The sequence below is a fragment of the Nipponia nippon genome, unplaced genomic scaffold (assembly GCF_047370975.1).
Source record: "Nipponia nippon isolate SJK-2023a ecotype South Korea unplaced genomic scaffold, ASM4737097v1 scaffold_17, whole genome shotgun sequence".
NCBI lineage: Eukaryota > Metazoa > Chordata > Aves > Pelecaniformes > Threskiornithidae > Nipponia > Nipponia nippon.
In genome coordinates this window covers 8,196,872-8,213,397 of record NW_028262333.1, presented here as the reverse complement: position 1 = coordinate 8,213,397, position 16,526 = coordinate 8,196,872, and the positions used below count along the sequence as shown (strand labels likewise).

The 16,526-nt window shown below is 56.3% G+C and overlaps 1 protein-coding gene across 8 annotated transcripts in view; it reads left to right on the top strand.

Annotated features, from left to right (window-relative positions):
• Nucleotides 1-16,526, top strand: part of ARHGAP26 (Rho GTPase activating protein 26) — a 150,209-nt gene that overhangs the window by 12,936 nt on the left and 120,747 nt on the right. For 6 of the 8 annotated variants that reach the window (XM_087753848.1, XM_087753845.1, XM_087753843.1 and 3 more), the window contains exons 2-6: nt 9,794-9,889; nt 10,909-11,039; nt 11,468-11,539; nt 12,830-12,931; nt 15,755-15,865. In XM_087753848.1, coding sequence (XP_087609974.1) covers nt 9,794-9,889; nt 10,909-11,039; nt 11,468-11,539; nt 12,830-12,931; nt 15,755-15,865 — 512 coding nt within the window. The remainder of the gene's footprint in view (nt 1-9,793; nt 9,890-10,908; nt 11,040-11,467; nt 11,540-12,829; nt 12,932-15,754; nt 15,866-16,526) is intronic. The other 2 variants (XM_087753847.1, XM_087753844.1) reach the window with 1 other exon arrangement.

The window sequence follows — 16,526 nt, the reverse complement described above, 5'->3', positions numbered from 1 at the left end:
ATGCAGGGCAGGACAGATGGGAGCCTCCCTGCATCTTCCTTTCCTGGAGAGATGGAGAGGTTGTTGAGCCCATTGCTGTTTGGTGGTTCACGTGCCCGGTACTGAGGTGAGGGTCGCTTTGGGTGCGACCCTCGGCAGCGGTGAGGACTGCTTCGTTAACCGCTTAGTTAACCCATCCCTGCTGCCTTGGCCAGTTACTCTCCTGCCAGCAGCACGGGGAGGGGGAAACGGGCAGAGCTGTTTGAGTTCACTGGGTTTCTGAAGTGGCTCAGCCACCGTGAGATAAAGATCTGAGTCATGAAAGTTGCCGCTCGGGTTTTGTTGCAATAGGAAGCGATGGGCAAGTGCTAAGAAAAGCTGAACCGGAAGCAAGGAGAGTGGTGGTGAGACCCTGCTGCAAAGCATCTGCAGCAAAGCAGGCTCTGCACCGGGGTAAAATGTCCAGAAACTGAGAAAGATCAGGGCTGGATCCAAGTCAGAGGAGCGGGGCAGAAGGGCAAGGGCTCTGATTAACCATCGGCTTCCTCAAACCAGGAGGCAGCTGCTGGAAATAGAAGAGCAGCCGGAGCAGCGTGAGTCAAAGGAAGGAGCTTCTCGCCTCCTGCGCCGTTGGAGCCCCGAGCCCCGTTGCAGGACGTCACGCCGGGCTGAGCAATGCCAGCAGGCTTGCGGGGCTGCCAGCAGCCTGACTTCCAGCCGCCGCCGCGGGCTTTTTTTGAGTGGGTTACCAGAACACGTGTTGCACGTTTGGACCATTTCTAGCACAGGTGATGGGAGGAGCAGGCAGGAGCCTGTGATGCCTCACGCATCTGCGACCAGATGTTTCTGAGTCCCACGCAGCTCTTATCTCCCTGAAGCTGTTTTTACTGATCTTAAAGTTTTCTGTAAAGTTGCATCTCGCTGTCGGAGCTTCGGTGAGCCAGTGCCCAGGGCTGCAGCTGGTGAGCAGGGGCTGAGGTCAGGCTCCTGCCTTCTCTGTGAGGGCTCACTGTGGGAAAAGGGGCTGCCCTGCCTTCCCCTGCTCCTCCAAAGTGAGCGACGGCCCCAGCCCACGGGCCAGGTAGGGGCTTCCTTCTTGCTTTCTCTTTTTTTTTTTTGAAAGCTGCCCCTTCCTTCTTTGGCATGACCTGCCCAGCGATACACAGGCAAAGTCAACCACTGCCAGCAAACCCTCCTTTTTCCCCTAGCTGGGCTGCTCCCCTTGGCCTTCGAATGGGGCTGCTGTGGGCAGACACCTGCAAACGGGGCTGCTGTGGGTGAGGGTCGCCTTGTGTTCCTGGGACACGAAACCTCCTCCATCTTCCTGGAAATCCAACCATCTCTCCAGGAGACCCGATGGTCCTTCCTGCTTCGTTTCCCTTGGATCTTCAGAACCTTTCATCAGGCATCTTGGGAAGCTTTGCAGAAATGTCCTGGCCTGGCAAGGCTCCCAAGATAACTCCAAATGTTATTGATTTGGGGGTGGCAAGATGACGTGGCCAGGGTGCTGGGCTGGTGGGCAGTGGGGGGATAATTTTAGCTGTGCAACCAGGCTGTCCTTCCAAAGGCTGACTGTGTTTTTCACGAAGCACAGAACTTTTATCTCTTAAAATACCATGGAAATAATTCATGTCTTCAGTGTGATACTCAAATGTGATCTGCTATTTGAGCCCAGTCAATAGTCCCATTCATCCTACAATGGGTTCTCTGTCCCTCTGGCAAACATTTTGCCGTACGAAGCCACGTTGAGTGTGTGAAGCGAGGCATACGGTGATGCCTTGGCTGGGCAGCAGGGCAATGTGCTCCTGTGGTTGCAGTAAAAGGCTGAGCAGGAGCTGTGGCACCTCCTGGTTCTTCAGTCTTGGGGCCATCTTGGACAGATCATTCAGTTTTTCTTGCGCTTTAGCATGTCCAAGCAGTTTTGGGTTTTTCACTTGAAGCATAGTTTGTAGGGTATACATATTTGTAAACTTTCCATGGTAAAATGAAGTTTTGGGATTTGGGGAGGCAGGGTTTGGCCTCCTTGCGTGTGCTGGTGAGACAAGGCTTAGTGCTGTATTTTGGCTGGAGGCCATGTGTGCAGTAGAGGCACCGAAATAGGGTCTGGGGGTGCTGCGGGGCCCCGGCAGTGATGCCCTCCTCGCCTCGGGGGGTCTCGTGTGGGATGAGCACAGGGACTGCACCCATTGCACTGGTCCTTGGGGTCATCTCCCGCTTGGTGTAGCACCCTCAAACCTCCATCTCTGTCACGTGCTGAGCCAGGGCAGCCTTTCCGCAGGGTTTTGTGCACAAACGCGACAGCAGAAGCTGCTGCCGGAGGTGGGGTCGTCTCTGCTCATCTGGTTTTATATATTTACTCGAATGATGAATCAGAGGGGCAACCTGCCAGCAGCTGCAGTGCTGTCCTAAATTGCTGATTAATTCCAACTGCCCAGCAGAGAAGTTATTTAATAAACAAATCATAATTATGTATGAAAGCGGCTTGGGGATTGTGCCGGGTCCAGAGGACTGCAGTCTGTCACAGGAGCGGGGCTTTTGCTGACCTCCAATGGGAAGCACAAAGAGAGAGGATTTAAACCTCTTGGAACAAATTAAGCATTTAATCACGCTGCCCTGATGCTCCATGCCGACCCCAGCAGTGCATGGGCTGGGCCCCTCTAGGGGGGCTAAGTTTTGATGCCGGTGGCTGCAAACGCTGGTTTTCAGGCACAAAGCGCTCGTTGCTGGATTCCCCTGCAAACCACAGGGCCGTGGTTCGGTCAGAGCATCCCAACTTCAGCAGTGCAGCAGAGTGCTTGCGTACCTCTGCGGGCCAGATCCAGTCATTCATTCCCAGCTCTAGCCTTTCCCAAATACCATCCATGGACAGCCTTGAGCGCTGCAGGGCGTTGCATGAGCCCGTGGCGGCTTTGCTCTGGCATTGTGCCCAAAGCCCCGGCTTGCTGGGTAGTTGCTGGTGGCAGCTGCTTGCTGTGGAGTCAGACACCATATTGCCGCTTTCTAAGCACCCTTGGCGGGCCGTAATCCGGCTCTTTTGGCTGCTGATTAGAGTGGCTGTTCACTGGATTACCTGTCCCGGCTGGCCTGTGCCCGCCAGGGGGTTGCTCGGTGCAGGCCCCCATTGCCTGGGGAGGTGTGGGGCTGCAGAGGTGCTGCTGGGGCAGCTGAGTGGGCTGTGGGGGCTTGTCTGGGCTGTTTTGCAGGACAGATCCCCCAGTTGGATCCTGCCCTGGCATCAGTGGAGGAGGCTCCTGGCAGGCGATTGAGGTGGTGGTGGAGGTGAACCAGCCCCTGCTGCAGCTGCACACTGTGAGACGCCGCAGAGCCCCTGCTGTGACCCCATGGGGAGTGTGGGGTGAGGAGCTGCTCTGTGTCCTGCTGCAGTTCCCCCCATCGCCTCCCTGGGGCTGGCAGCAGCGTGTCTTGCATGCTGGGCTCACGGCTTGCACACAGCAGCTTGCACAACACGGCGGGTTTGCCTCGGGGTCAGCCCGTGGCACCTGTGCATCATGCTGGTTCCCTTCCTGGCTGGCTGCTGCAGGCGCTGGTGGAGGCAGTGCTGCCCAAAGCTGCGGCTGCGCATGGGGCGACCCGCCGTGCTGGGAACGCAGGAGCTGTGGGGTGGCGAGATCCCCAGCCAACAGCGAGACTGTCCTGCTCTCTTTGGTTGAACTGTTGCTTCGGGATTTGCACTGTTTATGCTGAAGTGTTTCTGTCCGGGGGCTGTCACTGGCCAGCGCTACCTGGGGCTCTGTGCACGTGTGTGTTATCCCAGTAGCCTGGGTAGATGATGTCTGATGACAGTCAGACCTTGCACTTCTGTGGTGTGGGCTGTGTGCAGATCCCAAAGCATTTTGCAGACCCTGAGGCTTTACCTCCCTTGTCCCGGAGGACCCGTTGTTTTCTCCAAGGGGAGAAAGTTGTGCCAAAAGGGGAGCTGCCGTGCCGAGGACCGAAGAGGCTTGCCCGAATGTCAGCACCCAGTGAGAGCGCCAGGAGCAAGGCCAGGCCTCGTGTTGGCACGCCGCGTGGTGCAGCTGCAAAGCCGTCAGTCCCTTTTGCACACCCACAGGCACATGCGCCGTAAGGAGAGCTGGAGGCATTTTCTTAAAAAATAGCCAGAAATTGGGCCATGAAGTAGATGCAGGTTTTTTGGAGAAGCTTTAAGGAACTCATCAAACCCACGAGGGGAGAGCTGGTGGCTTCTGTCCTTGTGGTTATCAGTGGGAGTGTGGTCACCTCCCCAGCGAGGGGGCTGGGAACCTGAACCTGCTTGGGGCGGTGGGGCTGCTGCTGCTGCTGGGAGGGGACAGGCAGTGCCACCACTGGTAGCCAGGCAGAGGTACCTGCAGGGAGGGGACAGGCTCCTGCCCTGCCAGGGACCCTCCTGTCCCTCTCCTGCGGCTTGTGGGGGACGTGCAGCCTGAGCCTGCCGTTCCCTGCTGCGGGGGAAGGAAGGGGCAGGAGTCTCGGTTCCTGTTGTCCAATTGAGCATTAAATGTAGGCTATTAAGCAATTTTCTTTGCAGGAAGTGTAGAAATACTGCTCTGTGTGAGCACCACCTCTGTCAGACATCGAGAGCCCTGGAAGTTGCAGAGTGCAACTGGCCTCATCAGCATCCTTTGCTTTCCCCCTTTGCAGCAGCATTAACCCTTCACTGCTGGACTGGTCAGCAGGTTTGTCTTTAACTTGAACCTCCCACAGCGTCCTGCTGCTCCTGCCTCTGTCCCGGGTGCCCTGATAGCAGAGCTGAGCCAGAGCTATTTTTGCTTTTTCCAGCTTAAATAACAAGCTGGCTGCAAAGTCAGCTTTGGGGAGAGCCCCCACGTTCTGAGCCAGCAGTATAACTTTTTCCCTGGTCAACTTGATCTTTAAAACACGCACTGCCAGGCCGAGGGACCATGCTCCCCAGCAGGCAGCGGGACTGGGCACCAGGTGGGCAGGAGGGTACGTCTGTCTTCTTGATGTCTCATTTTGATGTATTATAGTTCCCCTCTGTGTCCTGTGGTCACATTTCCCAGCCGTCCATCCCAGCTAGGAAAAGCATGCAAGTGGAGGAGTTGCAATCCTCCTCAGCACCTTATAAATTTTTATTTAAGGGAGAAGCTCCCTGCTGTATGTCTGCCCAGGCACTTTACCTCTGTGGTCCCTTTGGGAAAGCCTGGAAATGTTTTAAATGCTGAACACAAAGAGGGAGGGTGATAAGGGTGTTGCGCATAGGTGAGATGTCCAGCTGAGGAATAAAGCTGGGGAAAGAGCTGGGAGCCAGTGACCGGGAGAGAGCGGCTCGCGGCTGGGCTGTGGTGCAAGTGACTTCCCCGAAGTGGCCAAAACTCCGCGTGCTGAGTCACCCGAACTGGGGATGTGTTGGATCTGATGCCTGTGCACCGGGGAACAGGGCTGCCCCATCTCACAGCAGCGTGCCCCCGGGGGAGACCTGCATGGGGAGCTGCCCCTCTGCGGACCTGGCTGGGATGGGATTGTCCCGTTGCACCCAGGGTGCTGTACATGTGGAGGAAGGTTGTGAAATCACAACGTCTTCATTCTATAAACGGCCTTTTTCAATAGTTCCAAATTCCTTTGGAAGGGGCTTTTTATGTAAAAAACAACCACTTCAGTCTCATTGCAGTAATAGCAGCCACTTCCCGGAGAGAAGATGTAACTCTCAGTAGCTGAGGAGGAGGAGGGATGCTGGGGTGATCCGGGAGGACAGACAGCAGGAGTGTGAGGTGCTCCCTTGTGGCAGAGCTGCTGTGGGCTGGAGTGACATTGGCTTCAGCCGGGTTTGGAGGGAGCCCTGGTGCCTGGAGGTGTGAGGCTGGGATAGGACCTCAGCCAGCAATTACCCGGTTCCCTGGCTAGTGGAGGGAGGAGGAGAGATGTGGGGTACCAGGCAAGAAGCGGGCTGGGCACGAGGGAGGAGGGATGGGCAAAGCAGTCAACTGGGGCTGCTTTCAGGCACAGGCAGCTGCCCTCTGCCTTATTGGGAGCCATCCCCGCTCTGCGCTGTTCCTGCAGTGGACGGCGAGAATGCGGTGGATGGTGAGGATGCTGAGCGTGTCTCCGCTGTGTGAGAGACGGGTGCTGCGGTATTTGGTGGCGTGCTGCATGCCCCTGCTCTGACTCTGCAAGCGGCTGCTTCCGTGGTGCGTGCTGGGGCAGGACCCTGGGTGCTGGCAGGGCAGGGCTCGGTGGGATGCTCCGTCCCCTGCCGTGGGGGCAGAGTGGCCACTTTTCAGAGGTATGGCCAAAACTGGCTCCTGAACGTTTCCTAGGGGACTGTTCACAAAAAAGACAAAGCTATGGCTCAGGAGTTGTTGTGCAGGAACTGCTCAAGTTGCAGCAGGCAGGGAGTAGCCAGAGGCAGATCCCCTGCCTGCGCCCTTTGGGCCGTTCAGCTTTGCCGTACCGACGGACGAGCGATGCTGGGTGCTGTGGGGATGAGCAATGCGGGTCGGTGGGAGCTGGCCACCTCCTTCCATCTGTGATCACTGCTCTCCGACCTGCTGCTGGGAAAGACAGGGTCAGACCTCGGAGTTCAGCTCAAACTCCCTCCTTGCCGGGACGGGCCCCGGCTGGTAACTCTGCCCTCTGCAAGGTCACGTCTCATCCATGTCACTTGTCCCTGTCCTCTGCAGTTTTCTCCCCCTTTGCACCTGGTTCAGGTCATAAACCATCTTCGAAGAAGGGAAAGTGCTTGGGAAGGGCAGTGCTGCTGGGCTGCTCCCCTAAATGGTTGAGTGGGTAGCCCTGTATCGCAGTAACGAGCCGATACATCACTTCTAAAAGGGCATTTTATTTTGATTATTTGTTGCTGTAGCTACGCAACTGGACCTCCGCCATGTGGTGCGTGTGCTTGTTTTCTGTCAAGTGGAGTTCCCCGAAGGGATCATTCCATCCCTGCCAGCATGGGGGTGGGAATGGGGAGCCGTGGGAGGTGACGATGAGGAACAGGAGGACTGCGATAGCAACCCCCTGCGGGATGGTCAGCCTGGAGAGGGGAAAGGAATGAGTCATGGACAGGGGGACCGTGGGGCAGGATGGTCCTTTGTTGGAGCAGAGGGGAGGGCAGGTGGGCATGGCAGGGCTTCAGACGGAAGGCGTTGCCTCACAGGTGGGATGGAGATCTGCTTTGCTGCTGCTTGGCCAGTGTTTTCTCTGTGGGGTTTTGTCTCGGATTCTGGGCACAGGCGGGCATGTGGCTCCACGGCGGCAGCCCCGGGGCTGAGGCTGCACCCTGGACTTTCCCGAGGTGGCTGCAGCCTGGGGCAGTGGCTGCAGCCAGGGGCAGCAGGGGCCACTGCTTGCCTTCCCACCCTCCCAGTGTTTCAGCAGCTTGCACAGGGCTGTTTTCGCCTCCTGGGATGCCTCTGCCAGACATCGTGCTTTCCTTGCTGCCTCTGGAGATCTTCAGTGCTCTGTGCTGCAGCCACGAGGCGCGATGGGCAGAGGAAGGACTCATCAGCAGCAGGGCTGCAGGCTGCGCACCCACGTCTGGGCACCGCTGGGCTGGCTGCCACTGCACTGTCCCTGCAGGCATGTTGCAGCCTCGCTGCTTCTGCCAGCACCTGTGTGTCCCTGGATCCATCCTGGCCGGCCTGGCTCCTGTCCTTGCAGGACCACCATCCAGTTGTGCCTGGATCCTGAGCTGGTCGCGTTGCTCAGGCAGAAGGGTTTTTCTGGCTTTGTGGTGGTTTTCCCTGATGTTGCGGTTGACTGATGAAACCAGCCGGAGAACTTGGAAGCAAAACTTTCACAGCCCTTGGCGCAGCCTGGCTGTGACTCATGCGCGGGATCCGGGTGGTTTTACTTGTGTACGAGAGGAAGCAGAAGTTTCTGTCGAGCCTTTGTAGGATTTTGCATTTGCTTGTCTGCAGCCCTGGGGAAGAAGAAGCCTCAGGAGCTGAACTCGCCCATGGAGGGGCCGCCCTGCTTTCCCTGTGTGCCTCTGCCTGCAGCACAGCTGGGAGCTTTGGCTGCTTCCACTGGAGGGGTTTTTCCCCAAAATGTAGCTGAAAGGCTCAAGCTTTTAGGAAAATGGGATGCTAGGAGTGCAGGTGGGTGTAACGGTGGGCACAAGGAGGACGATGGGGACCTTCTGTGCCGGCTCCTTGCTTGCCCCCAGAGGTGTGGTGCAGGCGCAGGTGCCCCTTTCTCCTTTTCTGGCTGAGCCTGCCACTAATTTTAGCATCTGCTTTGCCCCTGCGACTTGGCTGTGTCGTTCAGCGAGCAGCTGCCAATGATCCTCCTTTATCGCTGTCGCACCAGGAATTATCTCCTTCTCCCCCTGCCTCTCCCTCGCCTATTTATAAGCGCCGTGGGCCATTGCTGCCGGGTGCTGCCAGCTCCGAAGGCTTCTTGGCTTTGCCTTGGCTCGTGCCTGGTGGCTGCACAGCCCCAACCTCCTCCTCGCTTGCAGTGGGGAGGGCTGGCCCTGGCAAGGGGTGCTGCTCGAATGCTGGTGACCCTGCCTGGGGCCAGGGGAGCTCGGTTCCCTCCGTGGGGTTCACCTCCGTGCTGGGGCAGGATCCCTCAGGGTCCTGCCCAGCCGGCGGTGGGCATGAAGGATGTCATGGCAGGCCTGGTTTGGCTGGGGATGTGCCGTGCATAATGTGGGCAGGGTACCGGTGAGGCCACAGTGTGCAGCAGGGAGAGCGTGGCTGGTAGCTGATGGTCAGCATGGAGCTGGAGGAGAGGAAATGACTTCTTAAGTCATTAACGTCATCTTCGTTATAATTCCAGAGGAGGCAGGAGGCTGCCTGGCTCCAGGGACAGGGTTAAAGTCCCCGAGCCCTCCGGCTGCCCCAGCGAGGGAAGGGGGGCTGCTCCACCACAGCCAGCAACAGTATGTGGAGGAGAGTGGGGTGAGCTGCACCGGTTGTGTGAAGTCAGCCGGGACTGAGCTGTGGGCAGGATTAGCCTCAGGGCTCTAAGCGTAGACACTCGGAGAGCAGCTTTAATGCTTGGAGAAAGCTTTAAATTCTCTTATCCCACAGGGAAAGCAAAGTGCTTGAATTCCTTTGCGGTTATCTTTTGGCTGTTGGTGTCCGAGAGGAGGAAAGGGCCTCTGTGTGCACACGCATGTTTTCCACCTGTGCTTGGAAGGAAGAAAAATGCTGAATTTTTGGATTTTGAGTGAAGAAATGCACAGGGGAATTAGCATTATGTCTTTTTTCCTAATGCCGTCTGCATGCCTGCAGTCTCCCGCATTGCTCAAGTACAAGTTCCCCTCCAAGCCGGTGGCCTGGCAGTGCCTGGGAGCGTGTGTGTCTGCGCGTGCAGGGTTAGGGGCCGGTTGGAAAAGCCAATCCTGGATCCGCTCAGGTCACTGCAAGTAAGAACTTCACAGGATTCAGATCTCGGAGAGAATCTGCAGCTTGGAAAGCAATAAACCTCTGCACTGTCGCCCGTACATGGTGCCTTTGTTCAGCAGGACTGGGAGCCTGTGCAGAGGTGCCGTCTCTTGGCGGGCAGCATGGGAGCTGCCCTGGCAGTGCTGCCCTGCATTGCCGTTTGCCACTGCCCTGTGGCACTGGGCTTGAGCTCCTGCATGGTTCTCCTGGTATTCTGCGGTTTCATCTCCCATAGTGTATTTTGGTGGGTGCTGGCTGGGACTCCACAGAGCCGCGTCCCTGGGGTGGGTGCAGGAGAAGGGCAGCATTCTTGGGGGTTCCCTGGCACCGGGGGTCCCCGTCGGATGGGTCTCTCCATGGAGGCTGGCTGGCTGGGATTACGTGTCTGCCTGCATGGTGCTGTTGGTGGGCTTTTTCCTTTTCTAACATCTGCGTTTTCCCCTCTCCCGCTCTCTCGGCAGACCTGTCGGCGGCCAAGCGTAAGTTTGCAGACTCCCTCAACGAGTTTAAATTCCGCTGCATCGGCGACGCTGAAACGGATGATGAGATCTGCATAGGTGAGTCCTCGGTGCTGGTGCCGCAGGTAGCCCTGAAGCCATGCTCCAGACTCCTGAGCTGAGCAGGGCATGGAGGAGAAACACACACGAGGATACCAAGGGGCCCGGGAATTTGTCTGGGTGTTTTTCTGCTCTCTGGAAATGGCATATTTCTCCTGGTTCAACATCAGCAAAGCCTTCCCAAGGAAATCAGTTGCTGTTTCTTGGCCTAAATCTAGCCCTGCCACATAGGAAAGGAAGAAGATTGCCCGTATCTGAAACCATCTAGATTATCTGGCCCTTTGCCATTGGAGAGCAGGGATCTAGAGATGTGGCCATGGCGAAATACACTGCAAGGGGCTGTAAACTGAAGGAGAGGAGCAGCAGCCTCACTGCTGCCTGCAGGAGCGAAGGACCCGGCAGGCACCCACTGGGCCAACAGCAGCCAGCAGTGCGGAGCCTGGCAGGGCTCCCCCAACCGAAGCCGGGCTCCACCATGGAGCTTCTTGTGGCACAGGGCAGCAGCTTCAGCCCTTTACTCCGTGTTATCCCGCTTCTGCCCCAGCTGAACTTTTAGAGCTTATTGTGTACATCATCTGGAGCCAGGAGAGCAAATGAGCTTTAGCCTTGATTTAACTTCGCTTGTTTATTTGTGCCCAGTCTCTCAGCAAAAATAGGTTTCTCATCCAAGTCCCCTTGCTGTGATGCACATGCTGGTGAGCTGCCACTTGTGCACTGAGCACAGCTGAGGCCAGCGCTGAGCCGTAGAGCTGATCAGCAGCCAGCTCTTGGGTAGGGCAGGTTTGAGATGAAGACGTGGTGTTTCTCTCTGGAGGTGGGAACACGGTGCTGGGGATGCTCTTCTACCAGTTACTTTTGTAGGCAACTGGAAGCCTTTCTGAGGAGAGAGCAAAGATGATAAACACCTCCAAGCCCTCCAAAATACAAACAAACAAAAACCCCCTGTTCAGTCTCTCTCTTAATTGAAAAATAAAATAAAATGTTGTTAAATGCTGACTGTGCGGGTGTTTCCCTTCCAGCCAAGTCTCTGCAGGAGTTCGCCACAGTGCTGCGGAACCTGGAGGACGAGCGGGTGCGCATGGTACGGCCCCGTCCGCCGGGAGCTGGGTGGGTGGTGGCACCGCTGCTGCTGCTGGTGGCTCTGCGCACGGTGGGTGGTGTGGCACCTGGGGCACCACGGCGTGCAGTGGCTGCAAGCCCTGCTGCCCCTTCCTTTGCCCAGGGCAGAGCTGCAGGGGGGAGCGGAGGGAGGGGAGGGTGAACTTGGTGGGGGGGCACACTTGAAGAACATCAGTAATGGTGTCTTGTTGGAAGATGGCTGGTGCTGGTGGTGGTAGGGCTCACTGGGGTGAGGAGCAGGTTTGGTACAAGCCCCTCAGCCTCCGCTGCATCCTCAGCCAGTGCAGAGCTGGAGAGGGTGAAGCATGCAGGTTTCCGTGGGCTGCAGGAGGGTTGCTGTGGGAAAGGCTGTGGAGCATCTCTGGTGTCTGGGGCTGAGCTGGGCAAAAGGTCTGTGCCAGCCTGGCTGGGGCAGGAGCATGGAGGAGGTGGGTGAGTTGTGCCCGTCTTTGGCCGTAGATCGAGAACGCCAGCGAGGTGCTGATCACGCCACTGGAGAAGTTTCGCAAGGAGCAGATCGGGGCTGCTAAGGTAGGCTGCTGCTGCACCGAGCTGCTGTCACCTTGGGAGCCCCTGCTTGGGCTCAGGAGCAGAGCCCAGAGCCGCACGGCGGCCGTGGCCGGGACCTGGTGCACTGCAGGGATGGGCCGTGCTGGGCATGGGCATGGGAGGAAACGGCTGCGCGCTGCTGTGGGATGGAGACGGGGACGATCCAGCTCCTGGGAAAGTGCCTCAATGTTCTCAGTTCACCCATAACCGAGTAATGTGCCGAGGTGAGCCGAGGGCCAAAAATCACATGCCAGCTGAAGTAAACTTTATTTTTTCTTCCTCCAAACCAGAATTAGTATTTTCTTAGAGGGGTTCCCAGTCACCTGAGCCCCCCAGTCTGCGCTCCCCACCCCTGGTGTGTCGCGGGGCAGCTGCACAGGAATTTGGACAGCTTCTGGCAGGACGGGCAAGCCTGGGGAAGCACCAGTGTGGCTGAGGGTGGCTCTGATACAGCGACAGCCTGGCCCCCCCTTTCTTTCCTGCCTTTGTTCTGAAATTAAAACCGCTGTCTGCGCCTCTCCTGTTGTTATAACAACCTGCTGCTGCCTGCAAGAAGCACATGCCAGCCCGGCGGGGCCGTGTTTGCATGGCAGCGGCGTGCCCAGCTCCCCGCTGGGAGCCGCAGTGGCACCGTGGTGCAACCCAGCCTGGCCAGGTTGTCCTGGTTTGTGCAGCTAAAAAAAAAAAAGACAAAAAGGCGTGCTTCAGAAAGGAGCTGCTTATTAGCAGGTGTCAGTGGTGGATTTCCTACTGGCATGTCGGGGTGGCAAGGCTGGGATGAGAGGTGCAAAACAAAAGTTAAGGTTGATATCCTCCTTTAACGCTTCTGCCACAAACAGCCAAATTACTGTCGTTGTCCTGAGTGACACATCGTCATTGCAAGGGGTGGCGGGATGGGATGTGAAATTGTGACGATGTGCTGGTTAGCTGGTTAGCAAGCACTTTCCTCACTGTGTTGTCTTTGGGCCAGCCCTGGACCTGGACGTTTTGCCGAGCCTTGGGCTCTGGAAATAGAGGAGGGGCTCCCCCAAGTCTTGGATTTTGGCAGTGCAAGCCACTTTCCTGTAGCTGCCCGATGGTCACAGATAAAAGCAGCTTTGCCCACTTCCAACTGATGCCCCTTGGCCTTGGTCCCATCCCGTGCTGTGCGGAAGGGGGTTAGCTTCCGCCCAGGACTCGCAGTCCTGCACGATGTTATAGGGATGCCATGGATCCTCACAGCCACGCCGGTGCCATTATGTTCAGCATCACACTCTTTATTCTGTTTTGTAGGATGCCAAAAAGAAATACGACAAGGAGACGGAGAAGTATTGTGGTGTCCTAGAAAAGCACTTAAACTTGTCTTCTAAGAAGAAAGAATCCCAGCTTCAGGAGGTGAGAGCAACCTCTGGTTTTCCATGTCTACCAGTAACTGTGGTGAGCTTTTTGCGTGCTTTACACAGCTTATAGCATTGGTTTTCCTGGCCGTAAAATCAGAGAGGTCCCAAAATGGACAGCAATCAAAAAGGAGAGAGAGTTTATAATTAAAGAGTGCAACAGAAAGGAACTGGTTCTGCTGCAGGCTTTCCTTGTGCCAGCACAGATCATGGATGTCTAGTTCCCTTCTCTGAAAGTGGCTGCACTGGCTTTGGGCTTCATGGGAGGAGTGATCAGGCTTAGTGCTTTTAAACTGCTTTAAGAGCCTATTACTGACTCAGGACGTAGTTAGCTGCTGTGCCAAATGCTCTTACTGGATGAGTACACTGAGTTTTCAGTCACTTCTTCCAAGTTTGGAATTCCCTGACGTGGCCCAGAGCTGGGATGGTCCCTGCAGGATGCACGTCCTTGCTTTTGGGCATCACGCTGGTGTGTCACTGAGCCACTTCTGGGGGAATTGGTGGGCACAGGTGGTGGCTCCTGCACTGGGACAGCTCAGGTGGTGTTATGGTGCCCAGCAGAGTTGGGGACTTGAGAGCAGATACATCGGTGGCACAAATAATCATCAGGGTTGAAGAGGGGTGAGAATCAGGGTTGACATGCCTGCAAGCCAGCTTTGTCCTTGCATAGGTGTTCTGGGTTTGTAAATAACTTACCATGTGGAAGCATCCATACATTGCAGAAGATGGAGAGTCCCATTCTCATGGCTTTTAAATTATCCTTTAAACCTCTGTTTTAGTTCATGTTTGAGATACTGTTGTGAGACACAGGAGCAGAAGGATTTCTTTCTGGAGAGGGAAGGAGCCACTTCTGGCTGTCAGGTTGCAGCAGTGACTTTTAGAGGTGTGATCCAGTGCCCTGGCCAGAGTACGGCCCTGCGGGGCTGCCCGGGAGCCCAGAGCAGCAGGGCAGTGGGATGCTATGCGGGATGCAGGCAGTGGCTGCGTGCGGGATGCTGTGCAGGATGCGACTGCCGGTAAACGTTGAGCAGCGCTGGCTGCTGGTGCCATCTGCTGGCATTTTCCACCCTGAACTTTGACTTCGGCTTTTGCTGCGAAGGCAGGCGGAGGCTGGAGCCAGCTGGAGCCAGCTCCCACGTTCAGGTGTTGGGGCCTTTTCCCCTGGGGCACTAGGAAGCTGTTTTTGGTGGCTCAAGCCCCACCGAGGAGGGGGTGCCTTTGAAAGAGCAGCCCAGCGTGTAGGCTGTGAAATGTGGATGTGGCATCCAGCGGCACGTGGGAGCACTTGCCCTGTCCGGCACCTCCCCTGGGGCTGCCCACCGTGGTCCCTGCCTGCCAAGGAGCTTTCCAGGCAGGGGGCTGCAGCCACAGCAGATGTGCGTGGGAAAGGTGCTGATGGGACAGTAGTGTTTTAGGAAAGTTAACACCACCCATTTATGAGCAGTCTGAGGCTTCACTAGACGCCGTGATGTCCTAAGAGAAGAGCGTTTGTGTCCAGGAGATTTGGTGTTTTATATTTCCTAACCTCCTCTTGCTGTCTGCATCTGGAGGGTGATAGTGGCCACATGTGCAACTGCTGCGGCGAGGCGAGGAGAGGAGGAAACCATGGGAATTCTCTGCTGCTTTGGCTGTTGACCAATTAAATAACACACAGAGCCTAATCTGCCGTTTAACTCCTGGCAAAGTTATTTGATTGCATCATATTTTCTGCTTTTCACAACTTAGTTTGCTAAATACCTCAGCCTGTGCACCATGGGCACGCAGCACAAATGCTGGTGGCAGGTCATGGGGAAAATGGGCCGTTTCACAGCTGTGTCACGCACAAAATCAGGAGTAAGCTGCTGTTAAATGCAAGCGGGTATTTGCCAGCTGGGTTTTGCAGAGCGCAGGAGTGGCCGTATGTCCAACCCTGGCGGGATGCACGGTATGGCGTATCCTCCTCCCTGGAGGTCTGGCTCTGCCCCGGGCACAGCGAGGGTCACGCCAGCGAGGGCATCCCGTCGTCCTCAGCTGGGACAGAGGAGTTTGCCTCCTGTTGAGCAGTGACTCGATGGTGGTTTGTGCTGTGGGTGAGGCTCTTTGCCCAGCTGAGTTTACTGGTGCTGAGGTCAGAGGGATGGTGGGTCACCCAGACCAACCTCCCCGTGAACACTGCTGGCATTGGTGACCCCCGGGTTGCTCTATGCGAAGTGTCACTTGCAAATGTAGCAGCAACGTATGGTGGGGACGGCAGCCTGGGGGTACCCGTGTCCCTTACCTCACTTTCCATGCAGCAGCTCTGCTCCACATGCATGGCAAGGTTATTTTTACGCACTGAGATTGGGGCATAGCCCTATTTTTGCTCACTTGGGCTTTACCTGCAAAGCAGGGGGGATTTGCTGTCTGCTGATCCACCAACGTGACACACTCGCTGGAGAGAGTGGTGGGGCACATGTACTGCCTGGTTCGGCCCTGGGATGCTCAGGGCAGTCTCCCATTGTGGCGCTTTCCAGAAAGCGGAGAATTGCCTTTTATTGTCAAGTATGCAGCGCCTTCTCATTTTTCGCGCTTGTAATGCGTGCTTTTCTACACAGCTGTCAGGGAGGTGAGAACATGAGTCATCAAAAACATTTTTTTCAGCTGAAGAAAGAGCCTGTTCATGTGAATCAGGTTTATATTTAATCACTGTGCCATCTGTCCAGCCCTGGACTGGGGTCTGAAGCTGAATTTGTTCTGCACAGACACATTCCCATTAGACCCAGATGTCCTCCAGTCACAAGGCCAAGTGCTCCCGGTCAGTAGTGACTTTGTATTTCCTCTTTAATCTCCCCGGCGCTTGCAGGCAGACAGCCAGGTGGACCTGGTTCGGCAGCATTTCTACGAAGTCTCCCTGGAGTATGTCTTCAAGGTGCAAGAGGTTCAGGAGAGGAAGATGTTTGAGTTCGTGGAACCTGTAAGTGAGCTCTCAAGCTGCCTCAGCCTGCAGGAAATGGGGGAGCAGGGGCTTGGGACGAGCGGGGCTGCGGTGTGGGGCATCCCTACAGTGGGATGGCTGGGGGGCTCCCGCCTCACCCTGCCACCCCTCCCTCAAAGGGAGATTTGGGGGGAGAAAGCACCCGTGTGAGCTCCGGGGAGTGGAGCGTTTAGCTCAGCAGCCACGTGCACACCAGAAACATTTCATTTTTGATTCTGCGGACATCTCTGTCGTGGTGGGCTGGACGGTGGGGCCTGCCAGTAATTAAAAGAAAAATAGGCTTGATTGGGGAAAAAAAAATAGAACTGTAACATTCACAAGGGAAAAAGAATGCAGGAGTGACAGAAATAGAAAAAAAAAGCTTTCTAAGATCTACCTTTGCTCAGGTGCTAAGTCCTTGAAAGCTCCTCTGGGAAGTGCCAAACCTCCCTGGCTCTTTGCAAAGGTAGTTCCTGCTGAGAGGAGAGTAACTCAGAGTCGGGAGAGGCGCAATGCAGGGAATGGCAGCGTGCAGCCTGCATTTCGTCCTGGCTCCTTTCTGCACCTCCCGGCTCTGCTCTCAGTGACCCCAGGGCTTCGGTGATGCAGGGAGAGGGGACAGAGGGGGCAAGGTGTTCTGGGGTGGGGGCCTGGCTTGGCT